Source organism: Mchenga conophoros, linkage group LG10 (genome assembly GCF_057382185.1).
Source record: "Mchenga conophoros isolate Kocher_MC1m ecotype Shallow Benthic linkage group LG10, M_conophoros_male_GT1.1, whole genome shotgun sequence".
NCBI lineage: Eukaryota > Metazoa > Chordata > Actinopteri > Cichliformes > Cichlidae > Mchenga > Mchenga conophoros.
Window position 1 is genome coordinate 26688928 of NC_140535.1, and position 23368 is coordinate 26712295.

Below are 23368 nucleotides of genomic sequence, written 5' to 3' on the forward strand. Positions count from 1 at the left end.
GACTAACCTGTGAGCTGGAGGGTTCTGGGACGTTATATTTGATCTTTGAATGGCTGCAATCCAGTCGCGTCTTTGTTACTTCGGAAACATGGCTCGAACAATTTCTCTTCAACGACTAATCCGATAACAACCGATCTCTTTACCCGTCGGCTTCCCGTGGCTGTCATGCGTCATTGCAGTTAATAATACAACAGCTTCTTGACATTTTTGTGTTTCTTTTTATCGCTGTATAACTGATTTTAATTGAAAGCCTGCGTGCGCTAGTACCACTTGCCACGAGTTCCCAGAATCCTTTGCGGTTCTACCCGTGAATGACGTCACATTTTCAATCTCTATATAATATGCATGTTAAATTTTATATTTGGGGTAAAATATCAAGTCTTTTCAAGTAAACCGGTTCAAGTCCAATTCAAGTCCCAAGTCATTGGTGTAAAAGTCCAAGTCAAGTCACAAGTCTTACAACATTTTTTCAAGTCAAGTCTAAAGTCATAAAATTAATGACTCGAGTCTGACTCGAGTCCAAGTCATGTGACTCGAGTCCACACCTCTGAATATCTCTGTGTCTTTGTTACAAGTACTAGTACTGGTTCTGTTATGGGGCCTCTACTTGGTTTAACGTGCCTCATTCAGGAGGCATCTATAACCCATCTGCAACCCAACTCCAACCCACTCGTCTTCTTTTGGTTTGGACGAGCAGCAGCTCTACTTTGAGCTGCTTCCAAATAACTGAGCTCCAGTGGAGCCCAGACACTCCACTTCCTGTCGCTCGTGGCCACAGGTGAGGGCAAGGACATAGATTGGCCAGAAAATCGACCACTTTGCCTGTGGGATTAGTGCTCTCTTTACCACTGCAGACCAGTACATCGTTCCTCATCATTGCAGACCCCCAATGTGTGCTTCTCCACTTGAGGATGCAATTCATCCCCAACACAGAGCAGGAAATACAAACTTTTCTAGCTGAGAACTGACTGAGAGCCCAGAGTTGGAGGTGTTAAATGTCATCCCTGCCACTTCACACTCTAGCCGCCCCATTGCAAGCTGGAGGTCACATCGTCTTAAAGATATAGGCTCTAATTTGCTGAATTCAATACACATTGCTGGCACTGAGATGCAGTCCTATCTTGATGCATCCTAGAGACTGTGTTTGAGTGTGTGGATCAGCCTGAAATCACTGAGTCACTCCACTAATGCACTGATCTCTTTCTCTGTCACACACACACACACATACGCACACATGCACACGCTCTCTCCTCTCCTTCGTTCTGCTACTCTCTCATCAACCCCTTTCTCTCCTTCTCTGTCGTTTTCTCACTCTTAATCACCCACTCAGCACACACACGCATGCACACACTTCTTGAGTCCTGTGGACCTTCCAGGCAGCCAATCATTAGAGCCCTCGCTGTGATGTGGCTGCTAAAATTATCCTTCTCTCTCTGTTAGTCGACATCTGCTGTGACGCACTGTGGAGAACCAGGTAGCCATGATGCCCAGAGGAGAAAAACAACTTTTTTTCCCTTTTCTTTATTTGAAAAGAAACTCTTATTTTATTCTCTTGTCTTCAGTTCTATGTAGATGTGCACCTTCTCACTCCAGAGAGTGACATGGCACAAATTTGAGCTGTACGGTCTGATAAAGTCAAGACTTTCACGGTTATCATTTTTTTAGTGTTGCACTTTAAAGATGGTCTTTGCACACTCGTGTTACAACCAGCCGCACATAGAGACCATCATGGCGGAGGACGGAGAGCAAGTTGTTTTGGTGAAAACGATCTTATAGTTGCCTGACTGCCTTAATATTTTATATTTAAATGAGGTGTTATTGGTCTTCTAATAACAGGTTTTGATTCCAGGAGTTCAAATAACCTCAAAAATGAAACAGTATTGCTTCTTTACTAAACCAAAAAAACCCCAAACTCCTTTTCAGAGTTTCTCGTGTGCAAATTTGCAAATTCTTTCTTCTAAATTTCCCACTGTTTTCACATAAAGCTCAAATCTTTCTTAGATTTGCCACCTTTTTTCATACATTTGCATTTTTTCTCATATCTGTTCAGTTTTTTTCTTATAAATTTATGACTTCAAAGTTTTGCAGATTTTTGTCTCCTAATTTTGAAAGTTTTTCACATAAATCAATTTTCCCCCAATAAATTTGCATTTTTCTTCTCAATTTGCCATTTTTCCTCATAAATTTATTAATTTAATCCGAAAAGTTGCATTTTTTGTACTTCTCTCCACTCTCATCCCCCTATTATCATCATTATTATTATATTTTTCTTTTATTAAGTCATAATTTAGTGATTTATTATTTAATTCAGTGGCTTTATCACACAGTCACACATTTGATTGACTTGTTCTCAAGGAGAAAAGATAAGAATGGATGAGTGCAAACTTGGTGAGTGCTTTAAGTCTCTTGGCTTCAACAGCGAGCGTACTTCAACAACACGTGGCCAAGGTTTACTCTTGACCCAGCAATGCTCTTTTTAAAATTCTAGATTCAGTTTGGAATCACTTTGGAGACATTAAATGATATTGTTGCTGTTGTTGTAGCAGCTGCTTCAGAGAGTCTAATCAGGTATCGATAAAAACACCAGTTTCTTCCTGTTAAAAGGGCGTTTTTCCTTCCCAGTGTCACCAAGAGCTTCCTCAAAGCAGTTGATTGCTGGGATTGTTTCTGTATTACATTTACCTTACAATCTAGATCACTTTAATCTTCACTGTCTTTGTAACAAGCGCATACTCGCACAGGGAAAGAGTGATCCATCGCCTCCTCTGTACTCTGTGCTGTTATCATCAGGCAGATAGGTTCACCAATGAAAATCCAATCATTTTAGGAACTTTTTTGTACCTATTTCAGCCAGAATTTTTAAACCGTGGCCTAAAATGAGCAGAGCTAGCAGGTGCTGTGCTGCACAATCGCAGACTGGCTCGTCTATTAAGACAAAAACATACTTTGTTGTTAATGCCTGCTTGCATTGTGTTTTTATTGAAGGGTCTAGCATTGGAGAATTCTCACTTTGGTGTGTGCGTCATCCAAAGCGTCATCTGAGCCTGTGATAATACACAAATACTTAGTTTAAATGCCCTTTCTTAGAATAAACAGTCTCATCCGTATTCACAGGCTTATCACTATTAGATAAATCCATCTGTATTTTCACTGTAAGAAGGCCATGCCAGACTTGAGCAGTCTAATAATAACATGAGGGATGAAGGGCATACCATCCTCTTTCTCTATCTGTCAGTGCTCTCATCCCTTTCAAAGTCACACATGAACAAGGATGATTGTTTTTCAAGATAACCAGCGAGTCAAATGATGCTGTGTTATGTCAGCTGGCCTTTAACAGCACTTAAAGCACTTTGTCGCTGTGCTTCAAGGAAACTGGCTCCGGAGCAACATAATAACGAGGTGTACTGTGTGTGTGTGTGTGTGTGTGTCACTGCAGTGCCTAAATGCATTTTTCTATGACCCATATGCTCGCCTGTGTTTACGCCTGGGTTTCCTCATCTGCGAGGGGGTGTGTTCAGCTATGTTCGGCTGCTGCGAATTGGTGTGTGTTGGTCCTTTATTTACAGGAGTTTTGGTGTTAACCAGAAAATTTTTTGTGTGTATCCCTATCTGCCTCTCCGAGCGCACGTTTCCTGGAGTGAAATGTCCGCTTTCAACGGCCACACTATGTGGTTTCTGTTCTGTTGCGCTCAGAAGGAAGCAGGCAGCGTTAATCTATCACTTCTCCGCAGATGGTCAGAGATTTAAGCCCGGCCGCGAAATGAGACTGACAGGTAGACTTACGACACATAGACGAGCTGAATCAGAGCTGCCTTAAGCTCATAGTTGACACTGTTCCTGAAAAACACATTTCTTTTTAAAAAATTAGTATTATCCCCAGTTTCATTATCAAATAATCTGGTTAACGATTTCTCTCAATCTTTCCCAACTCAAGATAATCTCATCAAATAGCCAAACACTGGAAAAAAGAAGTTGTAAATTCTCATCGAAGCGTAAAGTAAGGTTTGGATTACTTTCTTTTTTAGCTTAAAACCTGACTTAATCATTTGATTATTGATTCGGTAGTTGTTACCGCTCGAGGTAGTGGTGGCTCACATAAGTTTGGTTCTATTCACAGCAGCTGAAGCAACAAGTGTAGTAGCAGCGCTCACGGTGATCGTCATATTTTGGACTGGAGAGTAGAATTAGACGCATCAACCGTAATAGTCTTGGCTAAAGTGGAACGAGGTAATGGTGATAATAGCTGTAAACGCAGCATCATAGTGTTAGCAGCAGCTGTCATAAACCTTTTCTGTTCTGAACATGAGTATAATACACTATTACAGCTTCAGGTGACTAAAGTGGCACGGTCACTTGTATGTTAAAACATGCCCGTGACAGTGATTGAGAAAGGCACATTTTTTTTCTGTACTGCACAAGGCTTGTTGTAATTGTTGTAGTAACAGGCAGTGGCAGCTTTGCCTTGTGAAGGATAGTCCGACTTTAGGACATTTAGCTCTTTCCAAACTTATTACTAAAAGCACGATCTCGCTCTTTGGGTGCTGTAGAGAGAGAGCAAGACCTCTCTTATGATTCACGACAAGCAAAAGTGCTTTATAGGCTAATAATGTTAGAAAAGGTGAGCTACCAATGTTGCTGTTTACATGTCACTGTTGCTAAGGGTGCTTCGTAAACAGTCGCTTCACAAAAGCTTGTAAAATAATGTATGCATAATGTGACGCGATGCAAATGAAAAATGTTAAATGTCAGTATGGTTTAGTCTCTATTAATATAGCAGTTACAGTGTTGGTAGCGGTGTGGCTCGATAAACAGGAATTCTTTAATAGGGAAAAAATTCTGAGGCTGTCAGACTTTTTACCGTCGTGTACACACACACACACACACACACACACACACACACACACACACACACACACACACACACACACACTTCACATCCCCTGGTAATGTCATCAGTTCAGACCTAGATTGGACTTAATGAGACCCCTGCATGCTAACAGCCCATAACTCATCACAGCACACTGACCTACTGACTGATTGGACAGAGGAATGTGTGTGAGTGTGTGTGTTACTACTCACCTCACAGTAATGCTGAACTTGAGGTTTTGTGGAGCCTTAACCGAGCAGCTGAATCTAATCAGTTTTATGGAGAGACCATCGATCATGCCGCACTGTCTGATTAGATTGTGATGCAAACTTAACCGATAATAGAAGAGTTTAAATCAACAGGTTTGCTTTAAATTATCGTTATTGTGCAAACAGTATTAGCGCAATGCAATGGCTTTTATTGTTTTAAATTTAAAAGTTTAAATGTTCTGCCTTTTAACATGTGCAGAATATGGGAGTAAATGAAGGCTGATCGTGTAAACAAAAAGAAAGAGGCTTTAAAAACAGACAGTGGTGCAAAGGGGTAACTGTGGAAACCTTGCAGAAGAGAAATCTTGTTATTCAAGATGGAGACAGCGTGTGTTGTAACAGATTGGTGGTATTACCTTCAACCAGTCACGGCACATGGCTGCTCCTCCCTGAGCCTGGTTCTGTTGGAGGTTTCTTCCTGTTAAAAGAGCGTTTTTCCTTCCCACTGTCACCAAGTGCATCCTGAAAGCTGTTTGTTTCTGTATTACCTTTACCTTACAATATAAAACCCCTCGATGCAACTTGTCATTGTCGTGATAGCACTAAATAAATTCAATTCAATTGAAAAAATTCAATTGCTGAAACAATTTTTCGCAACGTTTTCTTCTTTTTGCTTGACGTCTGTTTGCTGAAGCCAAAAATGTTCAAATAACGGATACGGCATTTCTATTTGGCACAAGCTGCTCAACTTACGAAGTTTGAGTTTTCCTCCGTGACGTTGCCATGTTGCAGATTCACAAGTCTACACACATTTTGTGTGTTTTCAAAGACACAGTTCATACCAGGGGAGTATTACTGGAACATGAAAACAAAACAAAAAAAAGGAGATAAATGACATGGGCAATTAGAGGTTTTGAATGTCAGTTTTGTTTTTGATTAACTGCCCAGTCCTAATGTGATTACACTTAAGTCTGGCAACAAAAAGGAATCAAATAAAATGTAAAGGTAGGAGTATCCTACAATACTCTGAACACACTTCTAAACTCCTTCCCTGATGTCTTCTTCAATCATTATGTTTCACTGTAGCCATTACTATTTGGTATTTTGGCAGACTTTGCCGAACTCCGGTGTGGTCTTTGCAACATGACCGCCTTTTACATTTGGGGAAAATCTAGAGAAAAGGACACTACAGACAGAAATAATATAACCGGATGGTTTAAATGAATGACATAACTTTTCAGATGCACTGCAGCTGTACAAAAATGAGTGTTGCGTATAGAAAAGTGTAAAAAGGCTGAATTAAGCTCATACTTTGTTGCAGCAGAAACATCGAGGAAAATGTCAACAAATTTGATGAGCAACTGACTGAAATGACCACTAACAGCGGGATTACTATGAAGACGTATATTAATTACCTTCTAAAGGGGATTTTCTTCCTATTGGAAATCTACTTTAGCATTCCTCCTTTTGTAGAAGTTGGGCTTGCACTCAGTATTTTCATTTGCGAATTGTGATTTATCAAATTTGGAAAGCTGAGTGGAAATGGCAAAATTCAATCACATGCTCTCCTCAGAACAAAGTTATTATGGTTGATGGATGTGGAAAATCTCTCCAGCAATAAATAAATCATGTGATAAATGGAAAAAGAAATGCACTTTTTGAGTAATTACTGACAGAGTTTCCATTGCTGCTTCAGGCTCATTGCACAACAGGCTCTCTCTTCCAAAAGCAGCCAGAGATTTGACATTGGTACTGTCACTCCTGTACATAACTCTTCATTAGTTGCTCAGTTACAATGCAGCCAAATGGATTTCTTTGTTTTGGTCTTTGCATGAAATACAGCCGGCACTAACTGACTCTGTAAAGGATAAACTAGTTACTCAAATCTAATCAGTGCTCGAAGGTCTCTGTTTTTCCATTTTTCTGCTGGATTTGTTTTGTTGCTCTGTGAAAGCTAAAGGGAGGAGAACACCCCCCCACCCCCCCACCCCCAACTCATATGTTATATTTTGTGTAAAAAAATAAAAAAAAATTGGCAGACAGTTTGGAAGCAGGGACTGCTTTCCTGCCCCTCTACCTGCTTGACTTTTACAGCCCGTCTCCTGGGACCTCTCATCTTCTTATCGCTCTCCTCTTCCATCTATCTGACTGTCATCCGTCACTGAGTACGGGCGACTCCCAACTGTCTGTCAGAGAAAGCGTAAAAAGATGAAGAGGGTGGGCAGTGGAATAGAGGAAGAGCAGGATGGTGTTGAGCTGGAGAGGCAGAGAGAGAGAGAGACGCGAGGTAGAACATAAAACTGCGGGAGCTTGTAATAGTGTTTCCTAGACATTAATTAGCCGAAGTCATTCCTGTACAAACACACAGTAATAAAACTGATCCTCTCCTCTCCTCTTTTCCCCTCCTGTCTCCTCTCCTTACCTCTGGCTTCTTCTCTTTTCATCCCTAACTTTCCCCTCTTTTCTTGGTTATCCTCTCTTCCCTTTGTATCTCAGTCCTTTTATTTGGCTCTCTATTATTTCCCCCTTTTTTTTTCCCCAATCATGCATTTTTATTACCCCCCCAACCCCCCGCTCTTTTTTCATCTTTTTGTCATCCTCTTTCTTTTCCACTACCATGTTCTTCAGCTGATGAGGAGCATGAAAACAGAGCAAGAGAAATGATGGAAGAAGTAAAAAGAGAAAGATTAAGGAGGAGTGGATTGCCCTTAGTCTCTGTCTTTCCTCCTCTGGTATTGCTGAAGGGGAAGACAAGATTCATGATGGCCTTGACTCACTGTCAACACACACTTACCCACACACAGACGAACACACAGTTACAGTACAGTTTGAACTTGCACGCACACATGCGCACAGGCGCAAACATCCTTGCTCCATTGCATTATTTATTTGTGCTGGCTGGCAGACGGCAGAAGCAGCCAAGCAGTAGAAGCAAGGATGCTGCTTTTTACATATGGCCTTTTAATATACTGCACTTTCTCTCTCTCTCTCTCTCACACACTCACACGCACGCACGCACGCACGCACGCACGCACACACACACACACACACACACACACACACACACAGACCTCATCCCTGTCTTTCGTCTCTCTTTCCACTGACTGAAATTAATTTCACTTCCTTTTCTCTGTTTCTCTCCCTCTCGCTGCTTGGCCCTGTCCTCTCTTCACATAACATAATTTTTGCTCTTCCTCTTCTCCCTCTGTCCTCTTCCTACACGCTGTCCTCTATTACTGATATATGTCACAAAATGTTGTGGAGAAAGTCAGGATTTGGTGATGCTGAACCCTAATAGCGTGATCCCTGACAAACTCCAGAAATTGCTAGCTTGTGAGTGAAAATACCTCGACGACCATGGATGTGTGTGCATTGAAATGAAAATAAACAAATTTGCGCTCTCCTAGGGATGAATTTGAGTAATCTTGCATTTTCCATCATTAAGTGAAAACTGAAATTCATAATAACTCTGGAAATTGACCGAATTGCTGAAGAACTAATGGGAATCCAGTCACCCTTAGCTGCACTTCATTTAGTGAACTGTAGTTACTGCTACTTAACAAATGTTAGCACTCTGAGATGAAAACCTAAGGTGGTAAACATGTCACAGTGATCACTCACTTAGCTCCAAGCACTACCGTGCCTGAGTACAGCCTCAAAGTAGATCTGTAGTCTTCTTATTTACTTATCCTTTGATCGGATTTTGATAAGATAACTCCTGATTAAATTGGGAGACTCTGGCGGGTTTAGATTGTTTTATTGTTTTTTTCAGGGATTTTGATGTGTTGCACCTCAGAGATAGTAAAGAGAGGCTTCCCCACACAGTTATACTGCCAGTCCAGGTACAGAGTGAGCTACTTTAAGGTTACAGTTTTTATTGCTGTTCACTGAAACTGAGCCTTGATAATAATGCTGCACACTGAACAGCTGGCACAAGTGTTTTTAATATCAGTGTACGGGTTATGACTGGCTGTTAATACAGCCATGCCTCATACAGGCAGCACCGGCATTAATGTAGGTGTTAAAAAAGCTTGTGTGTCTGTGCACACTGGTGGATGTGTGTCGTCAGATTATGTGTCTCTTTGTTCCGTCCCACATGTGCTGGGCCAGAGAGGAAGAGGATGCCTGGGGAGTTTTGACTTTGTCTTGTGATGCTTAAGCTAATTGAATGTATGAAAGTATGATCATAGGGAATAATGGTGGTAGGTTAATAAGGAAGATCATTAGTTGGCATGCAAGCTGTCTTTTCTGTGTACAGGATAACTAGCATCGAACCATTACAGTGATCACGTTTGAATGGATGAACAGAAATGAAATGTTCATCTACCTGTCGCACCAGATGGTGACCACTCCACAAAGAGTCCCTTTGACTGTTTGAGTCATCTGAAATCCTGGATGGCAAAAAAAAAGTGCTTTCACTGAATGACCCTTTCAAGCTCTACAAACATTCTCACCGAGGCATCGATATTGGTCTTTTATCCAGCCGCGTCCAATTTACTGTTAAAAATCTTGGTGTTTTTTATGGGTAGCTCCTTGACTTTTAACAATCAAACCAGGAATGTTGTGAAGGTCAGCTCATTATTATTTGGCCTTACACAAAAATCTATCAACAAGCTCCAACGTGTCCAGAACTCTGCTGCCCGTATTATTACTAGGACTTCTTCTACCCACCACATCTCCCCAATCCTGAAGCAACTTCACTGGCTCCCGGTTAAACTTCGCATCCATTTTAAAATAATTCTGTATACATTCAAGGCTATTCATTCTCTCTCTCCACCGTACCTCTCTGACTTATTACAGATGAAGCTCCCATCCCGCTGCCTCAGATCTTCATCTTCTCTTTCTCTCTCTGTTCCCTCTGCTCGTCTGATTACAATGGGAGGGAGGGCTTTTAGCTGCTCTGCCCCTCGACTTTGGAATTCCCTACCCCCGGACCTCAGAAATATTAGTTCATTCTCTCTTTTTAAGTCCACCCTCAAAACTCATCTGTTTAAAATTGCCTATCCTTAAATTTCTGTATGCTTTAACTTTTATCTTCTATTTTTATTATTGTGTATATTTCCAGTTTTTATCTGTTGTACAGTGTCCTTGGGTGCTTTGAAAGGCGCTATTTAAATAAAATGTATTATTATTATTATTATTTTATCAGCGGAGAATCATCACTAAGTCAAAGCCAGTGATGTAGAAACAGTTATCGACGACTTGGCACCTCTTGGCTTGACTGCTGCAGCTCCCTGTGTGTAGGATTGACAGTTTCCACCTTGATTGGAGATGGTTCAAACTGCAGCTGCTCAACGCTTAACCGGTGCAAAGAAAAGAGAGCACATCACTCCTGTTTTCACACAGCTGCACTGGCTACCAGTGAAGTTTAGAATAGACTTTAAAGTTGTATTTTTTTTTTTTTATAGAGTCCTCCATGGATTATCTCCACAGTGCATTGCAGATCTTAAACTCAGTATTTTGCCTCCAGGTCAAAGAGTCCATCATCCCAACAACTTCTCTCAGTGCCCTCCTCTCGCCCAGGCAGCTGGGCCTTTGCTGTTATTGGCCCCAGGCTCTGGAAAACTTTTCCTTCCGACAAAAGAACCTGCTCAACAATTGAGAATTTTAAATAAACTCTAAAGAGCTACCAGTTTTTGCTTTTTTAATTTTCTTTCGACATCTGTTGTTTCAAAATGCGCTATATAAAAAAAAAAAAAACATTTTATATTAAATGTCCATATTGTTAACCATGTGCTATGGGAAGCTATGCTGTGCCTCGGTGGTTTGTTACCAGACTTTTTGGATGTTGCTAGAGGAGGTTATTGTAGATCAGATCCAAGCTAAAAAAGCCTTGAAGTCCAGTTTAGCTGTCCCTTTTCAGGTCCAGGTCCAAAGAAGAGTGGCTTCTATTGTTATCTTTGTCAGCAGAGTCAGCACTTTGCGCTGCCGTTGTTGCTTTTGTAAAGTAAACTGCTGGTCAGTAGTGGTTATGGCAAACTGGCAATCTTCTGCAGGCTCTTGCATGGCTGCAGTTGGAAGGTTGCTGAGCGTGGCCGCTTGCAGAGCACGCAGAGGAGATCATGGGCAGGTGAAGTCGTAGTGGGCCTCACTGTCCTCAAAACAGAGCAGTGGATGAGCAGAAGTGGGCACCCTTGGTTTTGTTAGACTGGCATTTAGAGGATGGTCAACATTGGATAGCCACATTGCAGATGCAGGAGGTGACTGCTACGTCTTAAAGTAAAAATTCCATTCACATTGTACAAGCGAATGAATTCATCTGCGGGCTTTCTCGTGGTCCACTGGGAGACTTAAACTCCATCTCCATCCGTCGCTTTTTTGCTCATTTTTATCTCCACCCAGTTTTGCTTCTGTTATCTCTCTTTTAACTCCATTTTTCGTCTTACAAGTCTGTTTTTCTTCATCGTGTCTCTTAGGTCAAAATAGAGAAGATAAAAACACACATTGGGGATGGAGAGATGGAGAGGAAGGAGGGATGGAGGGAGGGGAGGGAGATGGGGAGGTTAATAGAGAGACAGATGGAGAAGAGGAGCTAATATAGCAGGGATAAGGAGGCTTAGAAAGTAATGATAAAATGCAGAGTGAAGTCATACGGTTGATTTGGCACCACTGCGAGGGAGTGTTGCTTGTTTTTTTTATGTGTGTGTGGCTTTGTGTGTTTATGCCTGTGTGTTCTTGACTGATGTCCTTGACTATATGACTGATAATATCGCTGCTTCAGGTCCCTGGTAAAGCAGACGGAGAATTTATGTGTGTGCGTTCGCATTATGTGCAAGAACGATCGTGTCTGCTTGAATGCATCCACTCCCTCGTGTCCTCAAATGCCGCATCACACTCAGGCACACCTAGTTTGTTTTTGTAAAATCCTCCCAAGAATTGTACTTTTAATGATTTCATATTGGTTAATATCAATAATTTACCACCACTTGAGTTTATCAGTGTTCCACTTGCTTCTTCCTCCTTACCTTTTACTTCTTCTTTCATCTGTCCGTGTGTTTCAAAATGTTTTATTCCCCTTGCTTGCAACCATTCCTTACATCTCAGTCTGTCCCATTCAAGATGTGAGAAAGAGGCTGAATGAAAAGATGAGAGAAACCAGGAGACGCTTAAAATACACGAAACCCGCTGAGTGAGAGATGCTAGGATGCACGGTTGTAGTGAAATGACACGTCCCTTCCCTCTCTGTGTCATCTGAAGTAACATCAGTTGATGGTGTCACATATGGTTCACCTTCAAGTTTGTATTTGCACTAAAACGTAATGCACTGCAATTATTTTTAATTGCAGAGGGAAGAAGCACCGACTGTGTGGTGCGCTGCTGGAATACTGGAGCAGCAAATCCCGTCCCTGTCATCCAGTAAAACTTTAAAAGGACTCCAGAGTCTATGACCGAGTACCCAAGAGAGCCAAAGACATTAAGTGCAACAAAATCTGGGATTTATACTTTACTAGACAAATGCATCTCAGTGCCGTTGCACATCTGTTCTCAGTGTTGTGTTGCCTGATCAAATGTTACACCAGTGTTTAGTGTCAGGCAGCCGTCAGCAAAAGAAATGCAAAAGATGCATAATTTTGAGGCCGCAAGAGATTTATGGTAAATCTGAGCTGGGAAGTCAAACACAAGCCTGACATTTTGTTGTTGTAAGTAACGGCTTTATCATGAGCAGTCTGAGCCTACAGGCTGTGAGGATCATTGAGGATCACTTAGGCCCTGAGACGGGGCTTGACTGACTGGAGGCTACTGAGGGAAAATAGATTGCATAACATGGCATCAGTCATTGTGAAAACGGTCTGCCTTTGGAACCGCACCAGGCTTCCATGTTTTTGGGGGTTTTTTTGTGTCACAGGTTATCTCTGGCCACGAGCATTGTTTTCCTGTGCATTAGTTGCAGTTTTGGAGTTACATGCTGGCTTTCTGTTTAAGTAAAACCCAAGAGCTGTTGAAGATATTATTCGTAGGACCAGCTTTCAGATGAACTGGGTAGTTTAAAAATGTGTTGTTATTGTGGGGTTTTCTGTGGGCCTAATGGTTGCACATGCTGTGACCAAACTGGTCTACAGTTTCATTCCCAGCTGGGGCTTTTGCTCTGTGTTCTAACCTTTTTTCTACCCTGACTTTGTCTCTCTCAACACTGTGCTAAAAATGATATATTCAAGAATTGTGCAAGAGAGTCAATAGTAAGTGTTAAATACAGTCTACTTTGAGGTGCTGTATAATATTTAGATTTGTAAACTCATATCAATATAAAGATTTATAAGATTTGTTTTTGCTGAAAGACACAGGCAGAAATTAGAAGATTGAAGAAAATAACAAAGCAGGGCGAGACTGTGTTAAAATCACAAACCATGCATAATATGGGTCACTGGTTCAGAAAGATATCTGACTCTGGATGCTTCCCAGTTTTTCTTATTGATGTTCTGTTGTGTACATGTAAACATGTGCCATTTTGCAGTAACTCACAATATTAAAGAATGATTCTGGATCCAAAAATCCCTTTTCAGTTGGGCCAAGTCCCACCTTGGTAAAATCTAGCCAATCACACGACCTTCTTGCATTTTTTTTCTCTTCTTCTGTAAAGGTATTTCGTACTGACTTCATCACTGCCATGAAGCTGCCGGACTCAGCCCAGCTCGGCCCAGACGACTTCTACGTGCTTTCAGACCCTTGGAGACAAGAGTGGGAGAAGGGAGTGCAGGTCCCAGCCAACCTAGAGGCCATACCGGAGCCTGTGGTCAGGTAGGAAATACACAGAGAACACACCGATAAACACCCAAACCCATGCAGTAGTTTGGTATTTAGTACCAAAGGTATTTTTTCTTTTGTTCTCCATTTCATTAAAGCCTGAAAGGCAGATTTAATCTGCATTGCTCTTGTAAGCACTAACAGCTGCCAATGGGGACATGAAGTTGCTGCCTTTAAAGAGATCTTGGAAAAGTTTTGCATTTGAACTTTTGTTTGGCATGACTAATTGTTTTTCTTTTTTCTTTTTGGAATATTGTTAGATTGTAGATTTTGTTGCAAAGTTCATACAACTGTGAAAATTAAATTTGCTAAGGTAATTTTGATAAGCTCTTGTAAATGTGGCTAAACGAGCAGACGAGATGCCTGAAGTTCCAAAGAGCTTTTGCTGGAATGATTAAAAATAACAAACAAAGGGCAATTTTTTTTTTTTTTTTTTTTTTTTTTTTTTGGGGGGGGGGTAATTAAAGTGTAATAACAGGTGTGGGAAGCCTTTACATAATTACATTTCCTGCAATTACACTAATTAGCAATACATTTGAAATGGAAAATATGTACACTCACTCCTGCACACGGAAATCTACAAAGGTATAAAGTGAGACGCTTTAGCTTTCTGTGCTTCAGTTCATTCATCCGTAAACACACACACACACACACACACACACACACACACACACACACACACACACACAACATCAAGCTGGTAGGCAGATGTGTACAGGCATGCACTTTGACCCACTTACATTCACTCCCATACTGTAAATTAGTCGCCTTTTTCTCTTTCTCCCTCTGTGTGTCTCTCTTATGGCGGTAGTCTCTCCAACTCTCTAGTACTACTGCAGCTGCTTCACGTGCCCGTGTGGTTTGTTTGGTGTTCTAGGAACTAATAAAAATGCTCAGACTGCCTGGTAATGCCTGTTGCACAGACATGCCATACTGTGAGGCCACACACGCACTGGCAAGCACACACAAGTGTTCAGTCTTTTTGAGAGACGGAGAAATAAACGAGTTATCGAGTCATGACTTATCCTCTTCAAACCTTCTGCATCCATGAATGCTTCCCCCCCAATTTACATGGCTCAAGAACCCCAGTCGCAGAAAATTATTAAACAAAAATATAGAGGCAGTGGGGTTTTTTTTGTTTTTGTTTTTTTACAGGAACATGGAGTAGGTGAAGAGGTGACACACATGTTGGTTAGAGGAAAGCAAAAAATTCCCACCATGGTAGATGTTTCTCATCTTTTTTTGTTTTTTTCCACTCTTGACTCAAGTTAAAAATATTTGTCCACTATTTAAAGCTGTTGGAGGCATTTTGTTTGTTTGTTCTAAATTGTTTTTAATTATTCATCTTGCCCCAAGTTTATCAGCGAGAGGTCCTAGGTCTGAATCACGGACAAGCCCCCAATTAATGAAATGGAATATCTATGGGGGACTAATGCAGTACATGAAAAACTCCTGTCTACTTTAAATCCCAAGTAGCCACAAGAAAAACTTGAGTAAATCAACAGGTGTTGTATTTATTAAGTAATAGTTTCAGAGGAATGGTTTAGGTTGAGCCTTTTGGAGACCAAAGATAGAGAGGCAAGGCTGAGATAATTTAGACATAGTGAAAATATTGGCCAAAGGATGTTGAAAATGGAGCTGCTAAGCAGAACGAAAAGAGGAGGATGTCAGAGAAGATTCATGAATGAATGTAGTGAAGAGGGACATGCCGAGGGTTGGTGTGACAGAACAGGATGCTGGGATGGGGTGAGATGGAAGCGTATGATCTGCTATTACGACCCATAAAGGGACCAGCCAAAAGACGAAGACATAGTAGTTTCACAAATTCAGGAGTACAAATCAATGTCAGAATGAGCCAAGGCCAAAATAACAAACAAGAAAAACTGTCTACACTCCAAACTGAGATAACTTACTCATAAGAAACAAACCAGAAAGCAACAGCAGTGGCTCACTACCTATCATAAACAAGAGAAAACTATTCAAAAACGTGGCAGCTCAGCCTTATCCACTCCTTTAAATGCAAATCTTAAAATAGAAGTTGGAAATAGACCCAAGTGTTTCTGGGGGGAAGTTGGAAAAGTGAATAATCCTCTACCCAGATGCCATCTTGGCTCCTTATGTGTATGATAATCATGTTGGTGCCAGTCGCCTTTGAGCTGTACATGGGCCATACCATATCGAGGTACCTACACATTCAAATTAGCTTATTCTTTTTCACACTATTGAGATGTTCTCCCATGTACTTTAAATGGATTACTTGTAAGTCTATGAAGGTGCATCAGCATGTTAGAGGACTTATTTGCACACTAATCATTATGTTATGAGTAAATTGATTTATTTTAAATTAAATAACCTCAATAATTACTTGCTGTACCGATTGTTTAGCTATTTGAGGCAATAACCTTTTTCCCTAGCTGTTTAAGGACTAGACTGGAAAGAAATCACTGCGATGCTCGAAGTTCAGAAGTGGCTGCAGGTCAGGAGGCAGCAGGGATGTTCACAAGGCTGGGGGTTGATTACAAGCTCAATCTCTTACCTGTATCACAGTGTTATTTGGCAACACTCTGAACACCCATTATATTATTTTGCACATTCATGGTCGCCATGAATAGAATTGAAGTAATTATTTTTCATTAACCATTCAGCCACTCCCTTATAAATAAAACAGAAATTTTTAGGATCATGACAGCAGAAAAGGGAGTTGGAATGGTCTAATGCCATGTCTAATAGCGATATCTCTCAGTACGCAGTTTTGATAACAAACAGTTTGTCTTTCAGTTTTACTTTCTTTTCAATTTGAAATCAGACAAAAGAATGAATGAGTCTGACTGCAGGCAGAAGACAAATGTTATAAATAATAGAACAGGAAACGGGAAAAAATCTGGTCATCTATGAGGTTTGACAGGATTGCTGTGCCACCCTTACTGTTTGCATTGCTTACCAGGTTAATATCATTTGTGACATATACCCACACGCTCATGCTTATAAGCAATATGGCGCTAACAGATTGAACAGGGCCTGGAGGCAGAGAGATAGATGAGCATATTGGGAGAGAAAGAGAAACGCATAAAAGAGATAGTTGAGGATAGATGGATGCATGCGGGCATATCTATTATCTTGTATGTGATAGGACGAAGAAGGGATTTACTGTGACGCTGAAATGGAGTGATGATGGATGAATGGTGGGATAGTGTTAAAGAAGAGTAAGTGTGAGTGAGCTGATGGTCTCTGTCAGAGCCCCCGACGTTCATCCTTTTTTTTCCCCTCTCGTGTGTCACTTTGACGCCCCTCGTTTTTTCCTCTTCCTCTTTCCTATCCTTTCCTCTCCACACTTCGTTCTGCGATATGCTTGGTCTGAAACTGATCCCTGTGATTTCCTAGGTTTTACCCATATACGAGCCCCTGCGGTCAGGCAGAATCGGTGGTAGGAGAGCTTATTTTCACAGAGTAAGTGATGATGATGCTGAGACATTTTTTAGGTAAAAGGTCACAAGTAAATGCAATTACCAGACTGTAAGGATACCTCTTTAAGCTGTCAGTTTATGCAGCTTATCAACATAAATCACTGCTATTAGAACATTTTTAGTTAGAAATGACTTGTAAGATTGTGGGAAAATAGTTGTTTTTTTTTGTCTGCTATTTGCTTTAGTGCTTTTATGGGCAGCTGTTGCTTTGTTCGTTGTCGCTTGAAAGGTCACCAGTAAACAATGAGCTTCTTCTGTCTTTTAAATTCATTACAAACAAGTTAATAGCAGAGGTTGTCGCCCACGTAGAACAAGACATATGGCCAATAAGGCTGTTATGGCTTGTCAGCTGAAGAAAGATTAAACATAAATTCCATAGTAGGTTTTTTTTTTCATTCTCATTTGATAAATTTGATAACAAGTATACATTGTATAGCACACAAATATTTTTAAGGAACTCATTCATCAAAAAAAGTACTTACAGCAATAACTACTGCAGGGTTACCATTAAAAATTAAGAGTGATGCTTGGGTGTTTCTATGTCAAATTGTAAACAACACAAATTCAGTTAGAGGAGCACTCTTAAGTCTGTGTTGTTAAATATAAACAGCAGCCTTTTAGTTTAGCTTAGCAGATCACTAGCACTTGGAAGGAAAACTGGCTAACAGATAGTAGGAAGATATTCCTATAAGCACCAGTGTTTAAGAAAAATTAGAATTTCACCGTATGAGCAGATATAGCCCACAGACAACTATTTCCCAGAGGGCTGGGATATAAGCAGACCTTATAAATATAACCTGTAAGGTTCTGAAGGGAAAACAACCCTAAAAGGGATTTTTAAGGCTGACATGGAAATTAAAAATCAGATACAGATTTGGATACTGCTCCCGCACTAAAACGCAGTTCACCTTTTGTGGCCTCGCTGTTTCACTGATTTTTTTGGTGCAATTTTGCATGATTTTTTTTTTCCACAGCTCGTTGTTTTCTGCATCCTGATTGGCTGTAGACCATTGTCAATCCATCTCGTGCCGTGTCTCCAGTACAGTACAGAATGCGTTTAGCTTGCAAAATTTATACAAATCTTCGATCGCTAGCAGTGTGACTCTAAAGTGCCGTACTGTATGTTTGTACGTTTTCTCCCCAACAAACACAACAATACCGTAAATTCCGTATTGTTTTTTTAAATGCTTTTAAAATCCTAAAATCCTACCCTTGTATACTTTTAAAATTTGAAATAACCTGGTGCCCAGTTACTTAACAGACCTTCTCGACGTGTATTGCCCCAAGACAGCGCTCAGATCCTCTAATCAACTGCTCTTAGTGCAACAAAGGCAAATCAAGTTGGCTACTTCGCAGATTTCACCTATCACGGGTTATTTTTAGAACGTAACTACCGCGATAAACGAGGGACCACTGTATATTGGTCGATCTTTTCGTCACTTTCAGACAAATAAACAGATTTCACTAACATTTGCTATTTGTAAGTGTAACACGAATTGTGCGTGTCTCCAATACTCCCAGATCAAAACAAGAGTATGTCACCCAAATTTGACACCAAAGAGCTCAAAGATTTGGACCAGTAGGTTCGGCTACGTACAGGAGAGGCGAACTGAATGAGACTCAGACAACCGCGAGTTTTGAAAAATAGCCGGAATTGGATTTTTCTTTTCAATTAGAAATAACAGGACATTATGACAAACACACAAAACACTTACAAATGAAATTATTCCCTTTCGGTACCAGTACTCTCTTAATAATACCTTTTGGCAAAATCACAGTGATCACTCGATGAAAACATAAAAAAAAGAAATCTTACCTGGGTGCACCCTTTCTAGAGGTACAGTTCACATCTAACAATGAACCACAATGTCAATCATCAGCATATAAATGTTAACACTTATTTGCATTTTCACAGACTTCGTTTACAAATAGCAACAGTTAATCAGCTGGAGGGTTATTTCCGACCGCTCACACTCACTTTTGTCCACATTCATGGAATGTACAGAGTCCGTAAAACGTGTCCTTAAAACAACCCGCCCGTGAGTCCAGGGGGATGTGTGTGAAAAAGGGGGACTACGAGTACAAAATGGCGTGGTGTGTCTCTGTTTTGTTGCATCTGGCCTACCACACTCTGATGTGCAGGACAGAACAAAGTCATTTGGTCCTTCAACGGGGTTGGCTCGCCATCAATTTCAGGATCCGTTGGAATGCACCAGGAAGATACAAACCAAAGAAACAAAAAAAACAAAACCAAACAAAAGAAAAAAAAAAAAACCTGACCTGTCAACGACAGTGTCATGGGACATATTAAGTTCCTCATAAAATCACAATTCACACATTCACTTCAACTGCTGGGTTTCAGTAAATTGAACAAAGTTTCCTACAGAACATTCCTAAACAATTATCATTAAACACTGGAACATTTTACTTGCAAGGCATTCATGAAACACAGATAAATAATGAACAAGTAAAACACTTTGCTCACCGATCTCAGAATTAGAAAGACGGAGCAGCGCGAGATGGCGCACGACCGATGAAATGGCGTCGTCTCTAACTCCCGACCTTTCTCGACTCGTCTCAGTAAATCGCCGTGTCTCGTTTCCTCACTAGCTTGCTCATGGAAGGTTCGCGAGCGGAAGAGAGTAAAGAAAAATCTGTGTCCTCCTAGGCAGGGGCGGCAGGCGGAGCCTGTACCACGTTTCAGCAGCTCATTGGCCTAGAGTAGCACGTGTCTAAACCAGAACAGTTAACTCCTTAACTGCTGCACCTATGGTTTATTCATTACAAATGAAGTGTGCTGCTTAGATTAATGATTCTTTTATTCTGGTGTATTCTAGTTAAGCCATACTCAAATATGGGTTACATAAGCATTAATGAGCCCTTACAAAAAATAAAGTCTGTGGCTTAAAAAAATTCTTTGTTATTGTCAGAAATCTTAGATTGCTCATTTATGGTTTGCCCAACTCTGCTCAAATTAACTATGCAGCAACAACACTCATAACGTGGTTAAAAGGCATTTCTCTTATGTCTTCATTCTTACATTTTTATTGATTTGTTATTATAAATGCAGACACAAGTATATCGGTAGATATTTATATTCATATATAAGATGAGTGAATAATATTTTTAGTCAAAGGATCTTGCAAAGAAAAGCGTCTGGACTTCTTTAAGTTGCTTGAAGACGTTTCACCTCTCATCCGAGAAGCTTCTTTAGTTCTAAGGTCAAATGGTGGAGAGTCCCAGATATAAACCTAGTGGGAGTGACCCCCCACAGAGGGACAAAAGGACCCCCTGATGATCCTCTAATCGCCTGAGCCAAGGTGGGAAACTGGGTGTGGGACCCAATCAGCCAGAGTTTCGGGTGTGTTCATTGTGAAACCTGGCCCCACCTTATCATGCGAATTCCTGAGGTCAGATGGCCCAGGATGTGAGTGGGCGTTAAGGCGTCTGGGAAGGGATCTCAAAACTGGATTATAGATGGCAGAGAGTTGGTGTCGTAAAGGGCCATCTGACCTCAGGAATTTGCATGATAAGGTGGGGCCAGGTTTCACAATGAACACACCCGAAACTCTGGCTGATTGGGACCCACACCCAGTTTCCCACCTTGGCTCAGGCGATTAGAGGATCATCAAGGGGTCCTTTTGTCCCTCTGTGGGGGGTCACTCCCACTAGGTTTATATCTGGGACTCTCCACCATTTGACCTTAGAACTGAAGAAGCTTCTTGGATGAGAGGTGAAACGTCTTCAAGCAACTTAAAGAAGTCCAGACGCTTTTCTTTGCAAGCTCCTTTGACTACGATGACCTGGATGACTGAGAACCTTCACAGACAATAATATTTTTAGTTTGTAACTTTTGGTTGTGTTTAGTTATATGTAGCCCTATATGTAGGAGTGGGTGTGTTGTGTATTTGTGTTGCATTTTAAAGTGTGACTCTATAAGTGGCCACCAGAGGAAATGCATTTTTCAGCCTCAGGTGTGAGCTGCAGGTATGTGATGACACTATTAATAAATTACCCCAAATATCTTTTTAAATTAAGTATTTTATGTTGGTGCATATCAACATATATACTAACTAAACCAATATATTGAATTGGTAAATGTTTTATCTGGTGACTTCTTTATTCTCATTTTCTCATGTTAAAGTGGTTTGGTTAACTCCATAATCAGAATAAATCAGAGGTAGAAATTACCTTGTTTCTTGCTTTTCCTTGCATCTCGACATCCCTCCCTCCCACAGCCTTCCAACCTTCCTCTCTACCTTTCGACCTAGTCGAGCCGAAGGCGCAGACACATTTTTCTTTTTTCTGTTTTTTATGAATAATGACATCATCTCCAAAAATTGTTGGAGAGGAAAAGAGCTGCAGGCCCCGTCTGGCTTTGACAACACTCCTCTTCTACATTTCCCTCTCTCCTTGGACCATATTTGGCTGCTGTGGCATGATTTTCAGTAAAACAGCTGTGGCATTTGGTGAAGAGGTCATTATGGTTTGATGCTCTTTTTCTGCACCTATCTTTACCAAAACACAGCAGGAAGGAAAATAGATAGCAATTCTCAAGCCCTCCTTGCTTCTCTGTGTCTGTCCTTCACCGCTGCCTTCTTCTATCTCTTCTTTTTTTCTCCTCATTTTTCTCTTTTCGCCGTCTCGTCTCCTTTCTGTTCATTTTTATTTTATTTTATCACACACTCCCCCTCCCTTTCTCTTCTCTCCCTCTTTCCTCTCTCCTTCTCCATGGTTTTGTCGGGACTGAGTGGAAGTAATTAGCCGTTGCGTAATACTGGCTATGTGCAGATAGTGAACCAAGCTTTGCCAATGTCTGGACAGTCTTGGGTCCCCAGTGGCAATGCTAAACCAGAGAGGGAAATAATTACACATGCACATGAGAAGATCTTTTCCTTTTCACAAAATTTAAGAATTGGGATAGTGGTTATGTTATTTATTACTTCATTTTTCCCCCTTGGACCGGTGGCCAGGGTGGTGAATGTGAACCCGTTGTTTGCGGTTTGGCGAAACATGTTGGCTTTTGGTGCGCCGTGTAAAGCTGCGGTCACTGAGAGCATCGCATGGAGAGAATCCTTACCAGAGTGGTTTACATGCTGCAAGACTACAGCAAAGATTGATTATGCAGATTTGTGTGGGGGTTTTTTTTAAGTTGCTTTTGTTGGAGGGAATCGCTCCTCACTTGGCACATCGACGTGCTACAGATTTAATTTATTGACGCGATTGCTTAACTTCAAGAGTCCATGGAAGTCCTGAGATAAATGTGTAGCTTTAACTGTCAAAACATAATGAGATACATCATGTGGAGTGCATTGGTGGAATATCAGTAGGTCAGGTTTCGGGCAGCTTTGATCATATGCAAAACTTGGCTCTAATATGTAAAACCTGCAACAAGCTTGCAGCCTTATTCAAAGGGGATGGAGGGTTTGAACCCAGAAAGGCTGTAAAAGTTGTTGTCAGATAAAGCAGGAAGGCAGTGGTGAGAATAGATACCAACGATATCTGTGAAATTCCTGCTCAGACAGACAAGCTTGTTTTTTTTAATTGGCTTAAAGTTTCCTCATTCAGAGCAATCCTGAAATATTTTCCACAGAATGAAAAAACCTTCAAAACTACTCACCTGTTGATGCTTTACATTCCAGAGATTCTTGAAGATGCTACCTGCATCTGAAGATCTGCTTATTTTTTTTGTGCTGCAACCATTCTTGCATAGAAAACATAGTAAGGCTGTGTTACACAACAGAAAAACAGCTGCAGACTGAAACCGAGTCCACTTAGACTATTAGCCTGCGTGTGTTATGACAGTCTGACAGCTGCCAAACACCCAACGCATTATTACTTTACATAGATGTCAGTTCGTTAGTGCAGCAGAGGAAACATTTGGTAATTTGTTCCAGAGTATTTTTGTACTCTCTGGATGGCCAAGCACTATGGACTTGGCAGGTTGGGACTGGATAAAAGTATAATTGCCCTGGACCTCCACCAGTACCACTGATTGAGTTGGAATGGGACATTAGAGAGGGGAAGCTCATATGTCAAGCTTTGCATTCAGGTATGGGTAGGGAAGGAAATGCCAACTAACATCA

General features: G+C 40.9%; 1 protein-coding gene across 2 annotated transcripts in view; it reads left to right on the forward strand.

Moving 5' to 3' along the window:
* jade2 (jade family PHD finger 2) overlaps nt 1–23368 on the forward strand; it is a 231785-nt gene that overhangs the window by 58678 nt on the left and 149739 nt on the right. For both annotated transcript variants that reach the window (XM_085289614.1, XM_085289613.1), the window contains exon 4: nt 13655–13812. In XM_085289614.1, the coding sequence (XP_085145740.1) occupies nt 13655–13812 (158 nt within the window). The remainder of the gene's footprint in view (nt 1–13654; nt 13813–23368) is intronic.